We start from the raw sequence: 21,732 nt of genomic DNA, 5'->3' as shown, positions 1-21,732 counted from the left end.
GTCTAGTTGGAGGGTTTCATACGAGGACGTTAGTAATTGATGATAAAAATCTGAAACAATTGAGTGCACAATTCTGAAGACGCCCCCTTGCTTCACCATCTTTACAAGCGATACGCGTCTTCTCCTGAACCGATGACGCGATAGCCCACCTCTCCCTTAACCCGCATGTGCTCCCACATCACAACAACAATGGCATGTACAGAGTAGTTGCATTCGTGTTACAGAAGCTATTGACCTTGATCAGGCTTTTACTGCTAAATGTACTACCACCATCGACAACAGATTGACATCTCCCTTAATCTGCATGCAAACCCAGCCAACAAAAAAAGAAACGTGATACATATATGTCTTATTGTCCTGGCTAGAAGTGTTTATTAAACATTGGGAGGCTACTGTGATGAAATACACGTTACTAGCTAGAGATTAGCGTCACATAGTGGGCCCTTTTCTGAAAACCCAAGTAGTAACCAAGCACATACTGTTCCATAGCATACCTTCAGTTGATCATGACAAATCCTCTCTTACCTTGATGATTAAAAAGCCTCCATAATTTAGTAAATAGTATTCCCATGGCTGCTGTTGAGCTGTAGCCAGCAAGCTATGCTATGCTATAAACATTAGCTAAATAGCTAACCAACTAAATACAATAGACAGTGGTATCCTGAGGTAACGTTAAATACAGACAACGTTTGCTACAATTACAGTGGTATCCTGAGGTAACGTTAAATACAGACGTTTGCTAGTTGAAAGGACTGGACACACACACGGACAAGTTAAACATCAATCAATTAATTGAATACAACACAGGTAGGTTGAGCTGCCTCCGACCACACCACGGGGCTATTATATTATATACGGCTTTGAGCTCTCTCTCTCTCCTGCCGATTAAAATCCACAGCTCTTCCTCCTCCTCATCACCGGCTGCCTGTGAAGCTGCACTTGCGCTGTGTGTGTGTCTCTCCTATCCGTTGGAAACTAACGTCGGCTCAAAAGCACAGAACCGGACACACAAGTTATTGAAAACAACGACAACACTTCCGGTCTGGGGTTTTCAAAATAAAAGAGCGACGTCTAAAACAGGAAAGACATTTATTTTGTAAATTTGTGGCACGCACTTATCTTGAGACGTTTTCGTTTTTACGGAAACCCTTTTTTAAATGAAAACGAAATGAAAACGAAAAAGATCAAAATCATTTTCGTCTGGACAAGGGCTAAGGTGCATACGGGGGCGTGGCAGTAGGAGTGGCCACTAAGGTGCATAAGGGGGCGTGGCAGTAGGAGTGGCCACTAAGGTGCATAAGGGGGCGTGGCAGCAAGAGTGGCCACTAAGGTGAATGAATTCACAGGTGGTCACAGCTATTGCGGATTCGTGTCTCTTGTAATGTTACGCCAAATGATGAAATACACTGAAAAACATTTTCCCCATGGAGATAATAAAGTACCTAACTCTCTCTCTCTCCGTCTCTCTCTCTGTCTGTGTCTCTCTCTCTCTCTCTCTCTCTCTCTCTCTCTCTCTCTCTCTCTCTCTCTCTCTCTCTCTCTCTCTCTCTCTCTCTCTCTCTGTGTCTCTCTCTGTCTCTGTGTCTCTGTCTCTCTCTCTCTGCGCATCCAGGCGGCATGCATGTGTATCAGCGGTTGAAAATGCCCGTCAGAAGGCCTGCGAAGTGAGCCGCCTGCTGGGGCAGACCCCTGGACTCCCCCTGCTGGTCAGAGAAGAGGAGACAAAGGAGTGGAGGGATGAGGAGGATGAGGGAGGAGAGGGGGTGAGGGGTGGTACGACCCGTCCTCGACCCCCCCACAGACCGACCATCACTGTCTCCTCTCGTGTATCTGTATCCTTCAGCCTCCTACCTCAAGACAGAGCCAGGAGAAAACTCTAGAGACTTCACACACACAGACACACACACACACACACACACACACACACACACACACACACACACACACACACACACACACACACACACACACACACACACACACACACATAAAGGGGAACACCACCCGGATTAAGATTCCAAACATGGCTCAGGACATGGGTTCCCCTGGGTGCTCTGTGTCACCTGTAACATCTCTCCCAGTTGATTGTCCAGAAATGCTGATACAACATTTCTTCTCAGAGCAATTTGGACTTTCAAGCATTCATTTGTATCACCAATTTACATTCCTAATATCCAAAACATTCCTCAATCAATGACTGTTGAACATTTGTTTTAAATAAAGCTTTGTTTATGTTTTGTATTCTTTTTTGTATTTTGTGCTACACTAAAAGGATGGACATTAGACAATTTAACAAGATCCCAGAGCTCATATGGTAGCCTATGGTAGCCTATCCAACTCCCAAGATCCCCCGGCCTATGATATGACCTTATATTTATGAAGACAATTTATTATATTGCTAATATGTTCCTTTGAATGTTCAGTAAGGGTTTGCTGATTGTGCAAGCCATTCACAATGGCTGTTACTGGGGTTGTAGCCTAACCACATAAATACAATAATGTGTATTCATTATTATTCTGTATATATTTCTTTTACTTGCATTATTATCGGTTTTACCAACATATATAAAAATGAGACAACATGTTTACATACTAACACAGATAAAGTGACAAATCAAAGAGATTAGATTTGTCTCAGTTGGTATATGCCTATTTGAACTCAGAGAAGAAGAAGACAGTCAGAAGTTCAGAAAGGTATTCTGTATTTGTTGTTTTTGTTACTCGTGGCTCTATGTTCTTGTGTATTCATATTGTTCCCTGTTTCCCTGTGGTTCTATGTTTCTTTGTTTATTTTTTTGTGTGCCTATTGTCAGCGACTTCGGGTCATTGAGAAGTGTTATATAAAATAAATAAATTGTTATTATTATTCAAATAAGACCTGTGGGGATTCCAGCTCATGTTGGGGTCGAGGGAAATTAAGCTGTGGATGTCTTGGCCAAGGAGGCTTTATCAAGTTCAAGTTCAAGTTCAAGTTCTTTAATAGTTGTCATACAGAAGTACAGAATACTTTCATACAAAATGCTTCTTACTGTTACGCTCCAGAGACTGTGCTAGACAAGATAGTATCAAATAACATAATAACATAATATAGCATGAATTTAGAAGAAGAAAATGAGGTCACAGTGTTCGGTATAGACATATGTACAATGTTCTGAGTTACCATACAATACACAATACTATGCAGTGTACTAATGTACAGTACTATCTAGTGCAAAGCAGAAATGGGATGAGGTACAATTTTAGGTACAATTTACAGTAAGGTGTACGAGTTGTAGTGCAATCCTTCATCCATAAATATAAAGTGTGGGGAGTGGGTGCTACAGTGTGTTTGTTTAAAGTGGGTGTGTGCTATAAAGTGTGTGGAGTGGGTGCTACAGTGTGTTTGTTTAAGTGAGTGTGTGCGTGTGGATGTGTGTGCTATGTGTGTTTGGTGGTTGTTGTTGTGTAGTGTTCATTCATTGTTCGTTTAGCAGCCTGATGGCCTGGGGATAGAAGCTACTTCTGAGTCTTTCTGTGCTCGCCTTGAGACTCCTGTATCGCTTGCCTGACGGCAGCAGTTCAAAGAGGCAGTTGTTCGGGTGGCTCGAGTCCTTAATAATTCTCTTAGCCTTCCCCTTGCAACGCTTGTAGTAAATGTTCTGGAGGGTGGGGAGCCCCCCTCCAATTGTGCGTTCGGCTGAACGTGTCACTCTTTGTAGTCTGCTTTGGTCTTTTGCAGTGCTATTCCCAAACCAGGAGGTGATGTTGCCGGTCAAGATGCTCTCTATTGTACATGAGTAGAAGTTCTTAAGGATCTTCTGGCTGACTTGGAACTTCCTTAGGCGCCTGAGGAAGTAGAGGCGTTGTCGTGCCTTCTTCACCACACTGTTAATGTGTGTGGTCCATGTCAAGTCCTCGGATATGTAGGCTCCGAGGTACTTGAAGCTGTTGACTCTCTCAACCGGTGCCCCGTCGATGCTGAGGGGGCTGTAGTCCTTGACCCCCGACCTCCTGAAGTCCACAATCATCTCCTTTGTTTTGCTGACGTTCAGGGAGAGGCTGTTTTCCTGGCACCATCCCGCCAGGACCTTGACCTCTTCCAGGTAGGCCCTCTCGTCGTTGGCAGAGATCAGGCCCACCACCACTGTGTCGTCAGCAAATTTGACGATTGTATTGCTACTCCGCTGAGCCACACAGTCGTGTGTGTACAGGGAGTAGAGGAGGGGACTCAGAACACAGCCCTGGGGGGCCCCTATGTTGAGGGTGATGGATGAGGAGGTGCAGTTGCCTGCTCTCACCACCTGGGGTCTGCCAGTCAGGAAGTCCAAGACCCACTGGCAGAGGTCATAGCCCAAGCCCAGGTCCCTGAGCTTGGCTATGAGTATGGAGGGGACTATGGTATTGAATGCCGAGCTGTAGTCGATGAATAGCATTCTCACATAGTTCCCCTGCCTCTTGTCCAGGTGTGATGCTGCTGTGTGCAGCACATGGGATATGGCGTCCTCCGTGGACCTGTTGGGGCGGTATGCAAATTGCAGGGGGTCCATGTTGATGGGGAGGGAGGAGCAGATGTAGCCCTTTACTAGCTTCTCGAAGCACTTCATGGCTATGGAGGTGAGAGCTACAGGGCGGTAGTCGTTGAGGCAAGCAGGCTTGGATTTTTTGGGTACAGGGATAATAGTGGACTTCTTCAGGCAGGTGGGGATGACAGCCTGTTCTAAGGACAGGTTAAATATGTCAGTGAATACTGGGGCCAGTTGGTCGGCACAGACTTTTAGGACGCGGCCGGGGATGCCGTCTGGACCTGCTGCCTTCCTGATATTCACTTTTTTAAAGGTCCGCCTCACCTCATGCTCTGTTACCCTGAACACTGCGCCTCCATCAGCAGCCGACCCCCCCCCCCCCCATTGCCGAGGCTTGTGAGCTGGTGTTGTTATTACCAGCATCAAACCTCGCATAGAAGGTATTGAGGTCATTTGCTAAGGAGATGTCACTGTTCAGTTTGAGGGAGGCGCCTTTGTAGTCTGTCATCGTTTTGAGCCCCTGCCACATAGCTCTAGAGTCAGCTTGTTCAAACTGGAGTTCAATTTTATCCCTGTAGCGTCGTTTGGCCTCTGACACAGTCCTCCTTACGTTGTATCGCGCCACCTTGTGGTCATTCATGTTGCCTGCCTCTAGGCCGTCGTTGTATGCTTTGGTGCGCTCTCTCAGAGCTTCACGGACGGATTTGTCTACCCAGGGTTTTTGATTTGGGTAAACTTTCATTTTGGTAGTGGGGATTGTTTCTTTCACCCTAGTACAAACATAGTCCAGCACTGTCTCCGTGTAGGCATTAATGTTATCTGTGTCGCGGAACACATTCCAGTCTGTGTTGTGAAACACTACGCGGATCGCCTTTTCCTTAATGATAAGCAAGCAGTGCAAGAATGCGGAAGCATTCTACCGTAGTGGCGTGCGGTAATGCGCCTTTCATTTTCCGCCGCCCAGCGCCCGTGCGTGCACCGGCGGCGGCGTGCTCGCTCAGGTGCGTGCGTGCGCCGGCGTGCTCGCGCGAGGTGCCCGCGCATGCGCATGAGATCCCGCCTTGGTTCGACACGAGCGGAGCTCAATATATATAAGTCACCGCCCCTTATTCAGTATCTAGAAATAGCTCAATTGGCAAGACTACATGGCTGTGGGTCCTATGGCTCGTTTGCTGGCGAGTTTGAATCCCATCGAATTTTTTTTTTTAACGTGATTTTTTTTTTAACGTGTATTCTTTCGCCGGTTAAGGTTAGGCATGGTTAAGGTTAAGGTTAGGCATTGTTTCGGAGTTGGTTAAGGTTAGAACGGTTAAGTTTAGGCGCTGTTAAGGAGCTGGTTAAGGTTAGAGTTTGTCAAAGAGAATGGCAATATAATTTCTATGGTTAAGGTTAGGCATGGTTAAGGTTAAGGTTAGGCATTGTTTCGGAGTTGGTTAAGGTTAGAACGGTTAAGTTTAGGCGCTGTTAAGGAGCTGGTTAAGGTTAGAGTTTGTCAAAGAGAATGGCAATAGACAGCCTATTTCCGCGCGACAGCTCCCAAAGCGGGCCTGAAAAGAAAGGCGCTTTACCGTAGTGGCGTGCGGTGACGAATGCTTCCGCATTTTTGCACTGCTTGCTTATCATTAAGGTAGACGCGACCGGATCGTATCCTCTGACGTCACATCCCATTTCTGCACCTCTCGCGAGACTACGGGAGTACTTTTAATTTTCTGTCTGTACTTCGGTGTAAGAAAAATTGATGCGTGATCTGACTTACCGAAGCCACTATCAGAATGAGCCTTGTAGCCACCTTTAAATTGCGTGTAACAGTGATCTAGGATGTTACCGCCTCTGGTGTTGCAAGTCACATGCTGATAGAAGTCGGGCAATACCTATCAAAGGAAGAGATACTTGTCACAAAATAAAATGAGCAAAGCAGAGGCAAAAGTTGTAACATGGAAGAAAGTGATACAGAAATGGGATGGAGAAATGGTAAATGGTGCATTTATATTTTATCCAAAGCACTTTACAAATGTGTTCCTCACATTCAAGCATTCACTCACAAATGGGAAACCATGCCCATCGGGAGCAATTAGGGGTTACGTGTCTTGCTCAAGGACACTTCGACTCGAATTGAACTGGGAACCTTCCAATTACCAGAAGACCACTCTACCTGACTATCTTGTGTTTGTACTTTTTTTTTTATTATATATTGTATTTGTATCTATACTTTACCTATAAAGTGTACCTATAGTGTATATAGGACTGTGAAGCTATGCATCCCCCACCCTGTACCCCCCCCCCCCCCCCCCATGCTGTTTTGACACCCGAATTTCCCCAAGGGGATCAAGAAGGCACGACAACGCCTCTACTTCCTCAGGCGCCTAAGGAAGTTCCAAGTCAGTCAGAAGATCCTTAGGAACTTCTACTCATGTACAATAGAGAGCATCCTGACCGGCAACATCACCTCCTGGTTTGGGAATAGCACTGCACAAGACCGTAGCAGACTACAAAGAGTGACACGTTCAGCCGAACGCACAATTAGAGGGGGGCTTCCCACCCTCCAGAACATTTACAACAAGCGGTGCAAGGGGAAGGCTAAGAGAATTATTAAGGACTCGAGCCACCCGAACAACTGCCTCTTTGAACTGCTGCCGTCAGGCAAGCGATACCGGAGTCTTATGGCGAGCACAGAAAGACTCAGAAGGAGCTTCTATCCCCAGGCCATCAGGCTGCTAAACGAACAATAATCGCTAAACGAACAATAATCACTATGCAACAACCATCAAATGCACACAGCACACACACCCACACGCACACACTCACTCAAACAAACAACACACTGCAGCACCCACTCTCCACACTTTAGATCACACAAACACACTTACACTTTATATTTATTGATAAAGGATTTGCACTACAACTCGTACACCTACTGTGGAGTGTACCTAAACTGCACCTTGTCCATTTATGCCTTGCACTATATAGTATTGTATATTAGTACACTGCACAGTATTGTATATTGTATGGTAACTACGTCTACGAACATTGTACATATGTCTAAACTGAACACTGTGACCTCTTTTTTACTTCTAATTTTTACTATGTTTTTATTTCATACTTATCTTGTCATGCACAGTCTCTGGAGCGCAACAGTAAGAAGCATTTTGTACAAAAGTATTCTGTACTTCTGTATGACAACTATTAAAGAAACTTGAAACTTGAACTTGAAACTTGAATAAAGGATCATCGTATCTTATCTTACCTCCAGAGCCACTGTTGCTCTCTGTGAAAGGTAGCCATCTATACCAAATACAGAGACAAGTCAATGCTATAAGATATGTTATTGGGACATAGAGCATTAAATAAAACATTACATCTAATTGGGAAACACCCTACAGGTCTGTGATCATGCATTGGAAGAGGATTCTGGAACATGCCATTATTAATTGCATTGCAGCAGGTACCAAGGAGAAGGAGATGGATCTGATCTGCACAGAAGAGGGCGGTAATGCAACAGTACCGCCGTAAATGGCAAGAAGAAGAAGAAGAAGAAGAAGAAGGTACAGTCGTACATACGTCATCAGATTGCGACTGCAGCTGCCATTTTGACGAAAACGCTGTGGTTCGAGCTGGTTGTAGAACGTTCTCTTTTGTTTAAACATAAAAGCAGTTCATCATGGCTATGCAAGCAGCGAAACGTGCTAATGTAAGTTAATAACGTTATGTGTTGATATGTATAATGAAATAGTTCTCAAATGGGCAGCGATGTTTCGTTTCCAGCTGTTGTGATCCAGCATCACGCTAACGTTAACATATTTTGCTAAGCTATTGTTAGCATCTATGCTAATTTACAGACGGTCGAAACAAATACTATCATAGTAGTCACTGGCTAATAAGAGTGCTCATTATTTAGAAATTTCACTTAGTTCGGTTAATAGTTATAACGTTAGTTGCATTATCATTAACGGTAGTTACCCACAATTCGCTAAGTTTCGCTTTGCCGGTTAATGTTACTTTGTTTACGTTGAAGTAAACACGGCGGTTAACGTTAACTATTGATTGATTGATTGAAAACTTTATAAACAGATTCCAGAATGGGTACAGTACAGCTCAATACATACAATTGTTAAGGGGATGCAGACCAGAGAAAGACTTTCGTCTTGTTTACATCAGGGTCCCCCATTTTCAATTCATCATAACATATACATCTACACTCTCAAAAAACACCTACGTGAGACTGCAATTCGAAACTGGCCCCTACAAATGTCCTAACCTAGTTGTACAGTAAATGACCAAGTAAGGCTTTGTCAGTATTCCAATGTACAGTGTAAAATGTGTGTGTGTCCCCTACCCAACCCCCCCCCCCCCCCACCTCCAATGTACAGCCCTCACCCAACCCCACCCCACCCATCCAACCTCCTCCAATGTACAGTTTCTACGCCAAATGTATATACACTCCTTTTCTGGACATTTTGTATCACACAGTACTGTATTTGCAAATCTGATATGTCATAAATGTATAGATGTAGCAGTACTGTCTATCTGTATGTCATGTATGTCATATATGTTATGATGAATTGAAAATGGGGGACCCTGATGTAAACAAGACGAAAGTCTTTCTCTGGTCTGCATCCCCTTAACAATTGTATGTATTGAGCTGTACTGTACTGTACCCATTCTGCAATCTGTTAATAAACTTTTCAATCAATCAATACATTTATGACATACCAGATTTGCAAATACAGTACTGTTTGTGATACAAAAATACTCCAGAAAAGAGAGTATATACATTTGATGTAGAAACTGTACATTGTTGGAGGGGGGGGGGGTCACTGTACAACTGTACAAGCAAAACTGTACATTGGAATATTGACAACCATACTTGGTCATTTACTGTACATTGGAGGGGGTTGGGTTTGGACATTTACAGGGGCCAGTTTCGAATTGCAGTCTCCTGTAGGAGGTGTTCTTTGAGAGTGTTTTTGAAAGTGGGTACTGGGTAGTGAATGATTCACATACCTTTACAGCTTTGGGTAGGGCGTTCCACATTGATGTGGCATAATTGCGAAACGTGTTTAGTCCCTTGTTTGAGCCGAATCTGGGTTTAACATGATTTGTGGAGCTCCCTCTGGTGTTGTGATCGTGGTATTCACTGACCTTTGGGAAGTATTTTGACATGTACATGGGTACCAGTTGGTTGTGTAGTGTATCTTGTAGACCAGGGCCAGGCCCATTGCAAGTTGCTGTACTCTGTCGTCTACTCACCTAGGTTGTCAAAGTGGGCAGGGGTGAGGTGGGTTCTAGGTAGGGATGCACCGATATGAAAATTGGCCACCGATACTGATACCGATTGTTCAACTAACACTATCGGCCGATACCGATATTTGTATATAAGTATTTGTAATTTTTTTTAATTTTTTTTTAAAAAAAAATTAATGAAACTACTGTATATTTGTATGTGTGTTTGTATTTGTAGGCCTCTTTACTTACTTAAAAAAAGGAAACATCAAGAAATATGTTTATGGTATTAATTCCACCATGCCATGTAGCACTATTTCTCTCCTAGTATCGTCTGGCGGCCTGCAGATGGATACTATTCTCTCAACCAGAGCTCTCAGCCAATGCAATTAGGGATGCCCCGATCACGTTTTTTGCCACCGATCACCGATCGTCGTGAGCCATATCGGCCGATACCGATCCGATACCGATCGTTTTTGATTAAAAAGAAATAAAAAATTATTTTATATAAAATTTTTATTTTATTTTTTTAATAAAATATATATATTATATAATTAGACTTGTACTTGTATTATCTGCGAGACATCGCCACCACGCAACAAGTCAAAATGCTCGCTATCTGCAAACAGCTCCACTGTCTGTGTGTACTCTAGTAGCCTCCAGCTACCAAAAAGGATTCTCCGGCGCTGCAGCGGGACCCTATTGGTAACGTTATGCTTTGGTCATTTCACATTCAGCAAGCCCTCAGCTCGAATACGCATTCAATCAATGTTATAAGACATTGATATCAGGAGCTATCTGTAGCTACTGCTAGCCGGCTAGATGACGTTAAGACAACTATTTAGTTCAATCGGACATTTCGTTTTGAACAGTGAATTAACGTCAGCTAACGCGAGCTAACGGAGGTATCAACATGCACTACAAGACTTGCTGGAGCATTTGTTGATATCAGGAGCTATCGGTAGCTAGCCGGCTAAATACCGTTAGACAATGCCTACTAAAAGTGAATAGTTGACTGGGTAATTTTGTTTAAACAGTAACGATAGCTAGGTAGCTAACGTTAGCTCAGGTCGAATGCACTATCTAGACTCAGCAGAGGAGGTCCGCCTCCTCTGTGTTTACAAACTCTACACGGGTACGGGCGGGGCTAGGGAGGAGGAGCAGTTTGCAGGTCCTGTGCGTCTGAGACAAGCGAGTGAGATATCCACTTGATCAGTTTCCGCGATTGGCGAATATGACTAATTATCGGAATTCCCCGATCGCATATTTATACTAATTATCGGCCGATAACGATCGGTGGCCGATCGATCAGGGCATCCCTAAATGCAATAGAACCATTTTGATTGACAGTCGATTCGGCCAATTACGCCACACCGCTAGCACCCACCTCCTGCTGTTCTTACCACCAATCGGCAAGCGTTTATTCATTTTCTACTTTCGGGCATGCCGCCATTGATCTGCTTGCGACTCGAGAGCACAACAAACTTAACGTAGCTAATACCTTAGCTGCCCGGCCCGCCGACCAGCGCTCCACAGCATGACCAAATGAGACATAATGATTTTACTGCAACAAATGTTATAATAAAACAAAGCCTTTCTATACATTTGTCTGGTTGAAAACTTTATTAACAGATTGCAGAATGGGTAGTTTAATACGGAATGAGCAACGGAATGGAACTGAGCTATGAACGGAATAATGCCTTGTTTGCTGTATTCGGGTAAATAATATGCTGATGTTATATTGAACGTGTAACACTAACTATATAACGTTATTAACTAACTAGCTACCGTACCGGGAGCTCACGTTGATGCCTGGATGGTGCTAACTAACTAGCTACCGTACCGGGAGCTCACGTTGATGCCTGGATGGTGCTAACTAGGGATGCCCCGATTACGTTTTTTGCCACCGATCGTCGTGAGCCATATCGGCCGATACCGATCCGATACCGATCGTTTTTGATTAAAAGAAATTAAAATTTATTTTATATAATTTTTTTTTATAATAAAATATATATATTATATAATTAGACTTGTACTTGTATTATCTGCGAGACATCGCCACCACGCAACAAGCTCCACTGTCTGTGTGTACTCTAGTAGCCTCCAGCTACAGCCAGGATTCTCCGGAGCTGCAGCTGGACCTATACTCGAGTAGCCTCGAGCTACGGCCAGGATTCTCCGGCGCTGCACCTGGACCCTATTGGTATAATGTTACTTAACTGTGCTCAGCAAGCCCTCAGCTCGAATACGCATCGAATCAGTGTTATAAGACATTGATATCAGGAGCTATCTGTAGCTACTGCTAGCCGGATATATAACGTTAATACAACGCCTCAGTGAATTATTTAGTTCAATGGGACATTTCGTTTTTAACAGTGAACTAACTTGCGCTAACGTGAGCTAACAGCTAACAGCTAACCGGTATCATACCTACCTACTAGACTTTGTGGAGCGTTTGTTGATGTCAGGAGCTATCGGTAGCTGGCCGGCTAGATACCGTTCGGTTAGACAATGCCTCATCATGTATTGAACTAAAAGTGAATAGTTGACTGGGTCATTTTGTAACGGTAGCTAAGCTAACGTTAGCTCAGGGAGACGCCGACACGCCGTCCTCCCGTGTCTCACTAGACTAGACCCGTGTTTACATGAGGGGCTGGACTCGAGAGCAGACGCCGCACCACCGGTGTCTGAGACAGAACTCAGCGACAGCTAGTGAGATCGGGTTTGACGATCGGTGAAAATAAAACATGATCACCGATCACCGATCGCATATTTATACTGATTATCGGCCGATAACGATCGGTGGCCGATCGATCGGGGCATCCCTAGTGCTAACTAACTAGCTACCGTACCGGGAGCTCACGTTGATGCCTGGATGGTGCTAACTAACTAGCTACCGTACCGGGAGCTCACGTTGATGCCTGGATGGTGCTAACTAACTAGCTACCGTACCGGGAGCTCACGTTGATGCCTGGATGGTGCTAACTAACTAGCTACCGTACCGGGAGCTCACGTTGATGCCTGGATGGTGCTAACCAACTAGCTACCATACCGGGAGCTCACGTTGATGCCTGGATGGTGCTAACTAACTAGCTACCGTACCGGGAGCTCACGTTGATGCCTGGATGGTGCTAATTAACTAGCTACCGTACCGGGAGCTCACGCTGATGCCTGGATGGTGCTAACTAACTAGTACTGGGTAGTTGGGTACGGAATGAGCAACAGAATGGAACTGAGCTATGAACGGACTCGGAGTAATGCCTTGCTGCTATGGGTAATAATAATATGCTGATGTTATTGTCCGTGTAACACTAACTATATAACGTTAATGCCACAAAACGAATGCCTTGTTAATCATAAGTAGTAACTTTGATGCAGTAGCTTGTGTGTGTGTGTGGGGGACGGCGGGCGTTGTGCAGGTAGGTCGCGAGTGAACTTTTTTTTTTTTGCCTTTTGACGCTACACAAATTGATGGTTATTTATCGGCGACTGCTATCGGCACATTTGAGCTTATAGGCCGATTGCAGTCAACAAGGCACTTATCGGCCGATACCGATACCCGACCGATATATCGGTGCACCCCTAGTTCTAGGAGTCAGGTCAAGCAGTAGTCTGACTAGTTTGTTTTGAGATGTTTGTAATTTGTTTTTTAGTGCCTTTGAGGTGCTTTGGTACCATGAGGTGCAAGCATAGTCGTAGTACCCTTTGAATGAGTGCTCCTGTTAGAGTCTTCAGGGTATTCTTGTTTACCAGAGAGGAGATCCGGTACAAGAATCGAGTTCGTTGGTTGACTTTTTTTATTACATTGGATGCCATTTTGTCACGTTAACTATATTATCCGTCACTTAATCCAGATGCATGGATACCTCGTATCAATGCAGATAAATGGTAATATCAATGCAAGTAAACTGTGGTATCAATGTGGGCAAAGTAGATGAGACATTGGAGGAACTGAAAGATATTCTACATTGTTAGTGCTGATCTGTTCGCAGAGGACGCCATTACAAATATGCGCGCGCAGACCCGCAGCAGAATGGAACGCAATAGACCACTGCACTTCCGCGTTACATTGAGCTCATGGGTGAGAGAGCAGGAGAAATTGAATGAATGTGGATGAGAGCCTTCGCATTACGTGGTTGTAGCACTAGCTACGGCTGTGGGGGTGCTGGAGACACGATCCAATAGACAGTTATACGCCCGACTCCCGAGTCTCCTGAACACGGAGAGACCAATCACAAGTCGATCGACACTTTCTCTTTTGAACTATAGTCACCTTTTCGCACCTACTCCCCAACTCTGCATGCAGAATTGATAAACCTAGATCTCTGGACAATCCAGAGAGACTCAGTGGGCAATCTGCGCATGTGGAGTTGAGGAGTAGGGGTGAAAAAGTGACTAGCTCTGCTCTGAAAATCGACTTGTGATTGGTCTCTTCGTGTTCAGGAGACTCAGACATAAAAAATGTCTATTGCCATTGGATCATCATGTCTCCAGCACCCCCACATCCGTAGCTACAACCACTTAATGTCAAGGCTCTCATCCATATTCATTAATTTTCTCCCCTGCTCTCTCTCCCATGATTTCAGAATACCGGAAGTGGTGCGGCTGAGTGGCGCAGTGGGCAAGGCGCTCGCCACTAACGCAGGGGATGCTGGTATCGAGCCCAGCTCTCGGCGTTGCTACCGGCTTGGCCGGCCGTCATACTAACACAATTGGCAGTGTTAAGAGGGTGGGAAAGCCGGTGGGTGGGACGTTGTGCACAGCGACTCCTACAGGTCGGTTGGGTGACGCCGGTGCGACGGAAGCAGGAAGTAGTGGGTGCAGCATGAGCCTCCCACGCGTTACTCCTTGCCACTGAGAGTTTGAGCTGCTGCGGTGAAAAGATGAGACAGGCTGCCTCCTCGTGTACCGGAGGGGACACGTGATGCAAGGCTTCTATCCTCACTACAGCCGACCAGTGGGAGGCATAGTCTAGCAACGTTCAAGACAGGGGAGGGAAGAATTGGAAATACGAAATTGGGATGGGAGAAAAATAGAAAATGGGGAGAAAAAGTGGATCGAAAAAAAGAATACCGGAAGTGTTGCGGTGGTCTATCCTGGTCAGAACAACAGGGCAGACTACAATATATTTGCATTTGTTAGCCAATGCTAGCGATCTAAACGATCAATCCATGCCTCCTTGACTTAACCAGTTTTCATTGTGTGTTTCTGATGAGTTAAATTAGTTATTTTCTTGGTATTTTTGCAGATCCGATTACCCCCAGAGGTCAACAGAATCCTGTACATAAGAAACCTGCCATACAAAATCACAGCTGAGGAGATGTACGATATCTTTGGTAAATACGGACCAATACGTCAGATCAGAACGTAAGTACTCACCCAGACCGTTTCTATAGAAAGACACTCTTACTGGGGTTAGAAAGACAGTAAAGGGGCATTTATACCACAAACACACTTTGGTTCAATAATCAAATTTAATTGTGACCTCAAACGGTGTTGGTATTGAATCTGAAAATGTGTGCATCGTCACACCCCTGAAAGGGGACGTCGGCTGTGACAGACGCTACAAAGCGGTGCAGAGGTTCTAGCTCCCCGCGGCGTGCATCTGATAAATATGTTCTCTTGTCTCTCCCAGAGGAAACACACCAGAGTCCAGAGGAACAGCCTACGTGGTCTACGAGGACATCTTTGACGCCAAGAACGCCTGTGACCACCTGTCGGGCTTCAACGTCTGCAACAGATACCTGGTGGTCCTGTACTACAACGCCAACAGAGTACGTGTGGCCGTTACAGCGTCCATAAGCCTGGTCCAAGTCAACGGGCAGTCATGGAGAAAATCCTATTGGTCCATTTGTGTGTAGTGTCTCATGTGCGAGTAGTTGGCCTGCAATACACACATTTTCCATTTGAGCCTCTACTAATGGTTATTTAAGTAATCAATTCATCTAATGGTTCATTTATCGATTAATTGATGCATTGGACAATTTTACCACTTTAAAAAAATAAATGTACTTTACCACACTGAAATTAAACACACACTTTAACATGGTCTGTTTAGGGCATTGGGCCCCTTTTAGCCCATTTGGCCTTGAGCAAGGCAAAAAAAAGAAGATTATATTATATATATTATATATATATATATTAATTATATACTATTTTGTTTGCCCCAACTATATAGCAATCAAGACGGGCTTGAAACTAACTTTTTTCACACTATGTAAACAAATATTTGAATCGTCCTGATGTATACATTGGCCATCCCAAAATATACATGTACAAAAATAATAATAATAATAATAATAATAATAATAATAATAATAATAATAATAATAATAATAATAATAATAATAATAATAATAATAATAATAATAATAATAATAATAATAATAATTATTATAATAATAAATAAATCTACAATTGGATTTATATCTATGATCATATTTGGATACTCAATAAAGATAAGAAAGATTGAAATTATATTGAAATTGATAAATAGCTGACTAATGCATTAGGAATGAATGAAGCCTAATGAAGAAAAATGGAGAGAGTATAACTGATGCCGTCCAAAATAGAAAGTTTTTTTTAAATTTTTTTTATTATCTTTCTTCCCCTCCTTTTTCCCGATTTTCTCCCATCCCACCCTTCCTGGTTGTTGCATACTTTCCCCTACTGTTGGTCCGGGAGACCGGAGACTGTCACATGCTTTCCTCCGACGCATGTGCAGCCTGCCGGCAGGCCAACCTGGCCGTGCAGGTTCTCACCGGGGAGAGTGTAGCGTGTGGGAGGCCACACTATCTCTCCTTAGTTCCAACCCTTGCTGAGCAGGCGCCCCGACCGAACTGTAGGGGTCGCTGTCCACAACGCCCAGGACCCACCCTTCAGCTTTCCCACCCTCTGATACAGCCAATAGACCTGTCTCAAACCCTGCCCCTTTTCTTTGTACAAAGTTTGTACGAGGAAGTCAGAGGTAAGCGACAGCTGTGATTGGAGGATCAAGAAAAGAGGGCAGGGTTTTGAGACAGGTCCATTGTATCAGTGTGAGAGGCCAGCCAAGCTGATAGCAACGCCGGGAGCTGGATTCGAACAGGCGAATCCAGTGTCTCCCGGTGTTGGTGACGAACGTAGTCTCCGTGCGCCACCTGCCCCCCCCCAAAATAGAAAGGTTTAAATATCCACATAGTTTGGGCCGGTCCTGAGTTAGTTACTGTTGACCACATTTCTTACAGTGTTGGAGCAGCTGTGTTTGTTGACATCTTCACTGGACAGTCTCTCTCTCTCTTGCTCTCTCACTATCTCTCTCTCACTCTCTCACTCACATGCTGTCTTCTGCCAATCAGAGAGTGAATGAGAGATAACCTGCCTGCACTGATTCACTCTCAAAAACTCAGCTAAAAGGACTTTATGATTAGATAAGATTAAAATGTATTGTTATACAGCACAAGTACAGTACATTAGTGTTGTCACGATACTGGAATTTCGACTTCGATACGATACCTTGAAAAGTATCGATACTTCGATACCATTTCGATACCCAAAAAAAAAAGATATATATATATATATATTTTTTTTAATAAACAAATTTAGCTTTTGTTGCTGGTTGATTCTCCTCAGCTTCGAGTCTGGTACTATAAGAGAAGATAAATATAACACTTTTAAAACCCTTTGTTTATCTTTAGATCACACATTTAAAAATAACTGTTCATCTCACTTCAATCATTTTTATTGCAAATGCAGAACATGGTATTTTCTCAAGCAGTAAACACTGTAATCTGTGTTGCATGTACCTCACAAACTGAACAGTTAGTAACAGTTTCGATTTTTATTTAAAGATAACGAGAGCAAGCGAGAGAGAGGTATCGGTAGATAGAGAGAGAGAGGTAGCGGTAGATAGAGAGAGGTAGCGGTAGATAGAGAGAGAGAGAGAGAGGCTATGCTCGGAGCATTTTAGTAACGTTACATTTTCAACAAGATTGCTGCTATTTAAACACTTGATGGAAACGGGGTAATGTTAACCTTATGTCGACTGTAGTATTGTATGACCTCGACATAACGTTTACACATTAACGTTACTCCGTTTCCATGCAGTAATTATAACGGTGGCCAGCTAAGCTAAGGGAGCTAACTGCTAGCAGTAGCTAACGTTAGCTGGTAGCTGTAAAGTTACAACGAATCAGCTGTTGATATTATGCGCCATCAGTAGACAACGTATCATGTATTAAACTAGAGTTAATGGTTTAATGCTTCAGTCACAGTGACGTTGAAAGAGCAGCTGTCACGAACCTCTTTCATTTCTTTATGGAGATCCGCGCTGGCACTGCTCTAACACCGCTTGCAAATAGCATTGGGGAAGCTTTAGCTTGTCCTTCGTTGTTTACTTCAAACCCGAAGTACCTCCAAATAGCACTTCTGCTGTTTTCTTTATCCACAAGCACAAGTTGCGGAGGCTCTGCATTTGCCATCATTTTCAGCTAAAGCTCTTGTTTACAAATACAAACTGAAGACTGCTCTGTGAGGGGGAGGGCTGGACTCGGAGCAGGCGGAACAGCGCGTCAACAACTTGCTGTAGAACACTCGCCAGCTGGTACCGATACTGCAGAAAGTATCTGTATTTCGGGGGAAATGAGTATCGAAGCCGTTTTAAATATTCAGTATCGATATGTATCGATACTTCGATATTTTTGACAACACTACAGTACATTGAAAATGGCATCCAACCAAAGTGCAAATGTAAAAGTACAATATGTGTGATTATGAATAGATAGTTATGATGTGTGATTGAGCCGAGGTTCAGACCAGCAAATCCACAATATCTATAACGTTATCTCTAATTTGGCTTGATGGATTGAAGCACAGACAAACACAACAGCAGACCACAGGCTCACCAACAATAGGCTTTACTCTTCATCATCCCAGAAGCGTCCCAAATGTTATATATGAACGTCCAAAGTCCTGTTATTTTGTTCTTTTACGGCCCCTGGACATCGGGATGCTGTTAATCTTGAGCCCTGGCGAGAAATCGGTTGTACATCCCTAATCCAATACTTCTTCCTTTTTGTCTCGCAGGCTTTCCAGAAAATGGACACCAAGAAGAAAGAGGAGCAGTTGAAGCTTCTAAAAGAGAAATATGGCATCAATACAGACCCACCAAAGTAGCCTGGAAACTCCGCTCTTCCCTCCATGACTGCATTGTGCAATTCTCCACCTGTACAAAGTCACACCTCGCTTGCTTTATGCCAGTGGTGTAAAGCAATATCTTTTGTTTAAAATAGAAAATACTTTATTGTTTCCTAGTGTAACACCGTAAAGGTATACACGTATTTAGCTCCACTGCTCAATGTGAAATCATCTTAATTGCATAATGAACTTTTTTTATTTAATTTCTTAAAATTTTGATAAAGTGTAGTAGAGTCGGGTCACAATTCTGGATACATTCACTTTTAGTCAAATTTGTCTGTCACTGTTCGGTTTCATTACAACACAGTATTTTTGCTCTGTGAATATTTGTATTTGTCATTTCAACAATTACAGTAAAATAATATATTGTTATTACACAATAACAGTAAATAGTCAAATCTAACCTTGGTCAATATTATGTTATCAAAACATTTTTGTTGATTTACACCTGAGTTTGTAAAATGCCTTTTTGGTAAAATAAATGCTTATTTTGTAAAAAAAAAAAAAAAAAAATTACTGGCCTCTGTATGAACCCATTTTGATCAATATACAGTTGGCATCTATTGGTCCATTTGTGTGTAGTGTCTCATGTGCGAGTAGTTTTTTTCCTGCAATACTCATATTTCCATTTGAGCCTCTACTAATGGTTATTTATCAATTCATCCAATGGTTCTTTTATCGATTAGTTGATGCATTGGACAATTTAACCATGTACTATTTTGTTTGCCGCAACTATAGCAATCGAGACAGGGCTTAACCACTATAAAAAATTAAAAAGGTGTACTTGTAAAGTGTAATGAAGTAGAATTACTGGCCACTGTATGAACCCATTTTGATCAATATACAGTTGGCATCTATGGATTTCCACTGTCTGTGAGAGATGGTTGGGTGCCATGCTGTTCAGCAGTGCCTTTAACTTGCATACTGCTGCACTCTCATTACGTTTCAATTCCTAGTGGTGTCTGCTTTCATAATGGTCCATACAGTGAAAGCATAGTCCTCTTGCTGAACCCTATACAATATATAATATTGTATATTGTTGACCAATGTTTTCACTTAACATGGCAGTTTTGCAGGTAGCCTACCCTGTAGCTGTGTCGTCTCATTGCATGTTTATTGACCATGTTGTCTAAGCCAACCCCAAGCGCAAGTATTAAAAGACAACATGAATTTAATAAGTTCGCATGGGCAGGATAATGATAACTGACAGACTACCTATATTACATACTTAACTGCTTTATATAGTTTTGTGCTTGTAGGTAATAAGGTGTGCTGGACATTCACCAGGTGTCTGTTGCAGACGTTAGGTGTGACGGTATATTCTATTCTTAAAATGTATTATTGCCAACAAACTGCCTATCATTGAGCTAAGCCAGTGCTTCTCAAACTTTTTCTGTCAGGCCCCCCCTTTGGCGGACCAAAATATCTTGGGCTCCTCGACCCAACAAAATAGTCATGAAATGGGCCATGTTTAAATTTATTGAAATAACACCAATATCGTGACCTTTCAAATTGACAACACCTTCCCTCGCGAGAGCCACATTGCCTCGCTGTGAAACAGCACTGCAGAATGGTCAGCTCCCATCTCCTCACACAGCGCAGAGAACATGCGTGCTTTCAGGGCTCGGTTTTGATGAAATTTACCACGTTTATAACTTCTGTCAAAACCTCATTCAGCTCAGGGCTAAGCTGTCTTGACGCTGGCGCCTCTGTGAATTTACAGTGCGTCCATTGCGCGTTTGGCGAGACCCCCTTTATGAGCGCCTGTAGCCCCCTCCTTTTCCCTGCCATGGCCTGCGCACCGTCAGAGCAAAAGCCCACACAGTTCTCCCATTTCAGTCCATGTTCTGTTAGCTTTGTCTCAATGTTGTCTGTAAAGTTTTTTTTTATCGAGAGTAACTTGGTGATCCTTTTCTGTGTTTTATTAAATAATGATTTTCAGATTTTGAGAAATGGTCAAACTTATCCAAATATGGTATTTTCATGGAGAACAGTGCAGCTGCAACAGATAGCACTTTAGTGATAATTTTCTGTAATCCGAAAAAAAATATTTTCTTTTTTTTAATCTCAAGGCCCCCCCTGTCATGCCTCTGCGCCCCCCACTTTGAGAAACACTGAGCTAAGCTGTTTAACAAAGGCACCACCTGGTGGTTACATATAGTACAGCATGCCACTGCAACTTTTGGTCTATTGATACTGCAGTCATGACTTGCACCATTATTATCCATATTAAACTGCAGTCATTAACTTACCATACACATGCACCATTATCCATATTAAACTGCAGTCATTAACTTACCATTACACATGCACCATATTAAACTGCAGTCATTAACTTGCTACACTCGCACCATTATCCATATTTAAACTGCAGTCATTAACTTGCCGTACAATTGCACCATTATCCATATTAAACTGCAGTCATTAACTTACCATACACGTGTACCATTATACGTTCATTTTAAAGACTTATTTGAAGGCATCGTGTCCCTTGTGGAAGACATGAGAAAGAGCCCTGATGAGATATGTTGTAACCCACACTATTGATTTGTTAATTTAATACAGATCAGATGCTTATCACTGACGTTCACCGTGTCTAGGCATTTGGTAGGCCTGGTATAGTGCGGGCTGCGGGGTCAGCCATTTGCAGCGTCCCTGGAGCAGGCAGGTGGTCAGTGCTCAAGGACACTTTGACAAGGACGGACATGTTGGCTGTAACAAGGAACGACTTTGGTCCCAATTGTCTTTTGGTTCCTGTATGGACGTCTTCTGGATTTGGTATGGTTGTCTGGTTCTGGTATAATCTTCTGGTTCCAGTATGGTGTCTTTAACCAAA

General features: G+C 43.3%; 2 protein-coding genes across 2 annotated transcripts in view; both read left to right on the top strand.

Annotated features, from left to right (window-relative positions):
- irak1bp1 (interleukin-1 receptor-associated kinase 1 binding protein 1) overlaps nt 1-2,271 on the top strand; it is a 6,345-nt gene extending 4,074 nt beyond the window's left edge. The window contains exon 4 of the mRNA XM_084315073.1: nt 1,613-2,271. Coding sequence (XP_084171199.1) covers nt 1,613-1,880 — 268 coding nt within the window. The 3' untranslated portion in view covers nt 1,881-2,271. The remainder of the gene's footprint in view (nt 1-1,612) is intronic.
- Nucleotides 2,272-8,059: 5,788 nt separating this feature from the next.
- Nucleotides 8,060-19,409, top strand: sf3b6 (splicing factor 3b, subunit 6). The gene is made up of 4 exons (XM_084314904.1): nt 8,060-8,190; nt 14,971-15,089; nt 15,358-15,496; nt 18,786-19,409. The coding sequence occupies exons 1-4, from the start codon at nt 8,161-8,163 to the stop codon at nt 18,873-18,875; spliced, it is 378 nt and encodes a 125-aa protein (XP_084171030.1). The 5' UTR covers nt 8,060-8,160; the 3' UTR covers nt 18,876-19,409.
- Nucleotides 19,410-21,732: the final 2,323 nt, after the last annotated feature.

The sequence above is a fragment of the Notolepis coatsorum genome (assembly GCF_963971535.1).
Source record: "Notolepis coatsorum genome assembly, chromosome: 5".
NCBI lineage: Eukaryota > Metazoa > Chordata > Actinopteri > Aulopiformes > Paralepididae > Notolepis > Notolepis coatsorum.
Note: the sequence above shows the minus strand (reverse complement) of the source record. Positions and strands in the feature narration are given on the sequence as shown.

Bases quoted from the DNA above. Each gene is read 5' to 3' on its own strand.
- sf3b6 (XM_084314904.1), top strand. From the start codon at position 8,161: ATGGCTATGCAAGCAGCGAAACGTGCTAAT. The intron at 8,191-14,970 runs GTAAGTTAATAA...GTATTTTTGCAG, and splicing joins AAGCAGCGAAACGTGCTAAT to ATCCGATTACCCCCAGAGGT. The intron at 15,497-18,785 runs GTACGTGTGGCC...TTTGTCTCGCAG, and splicing joins TGTACTACAACGCCAACAGA to GCTTTCCAGAAAATGGACAC.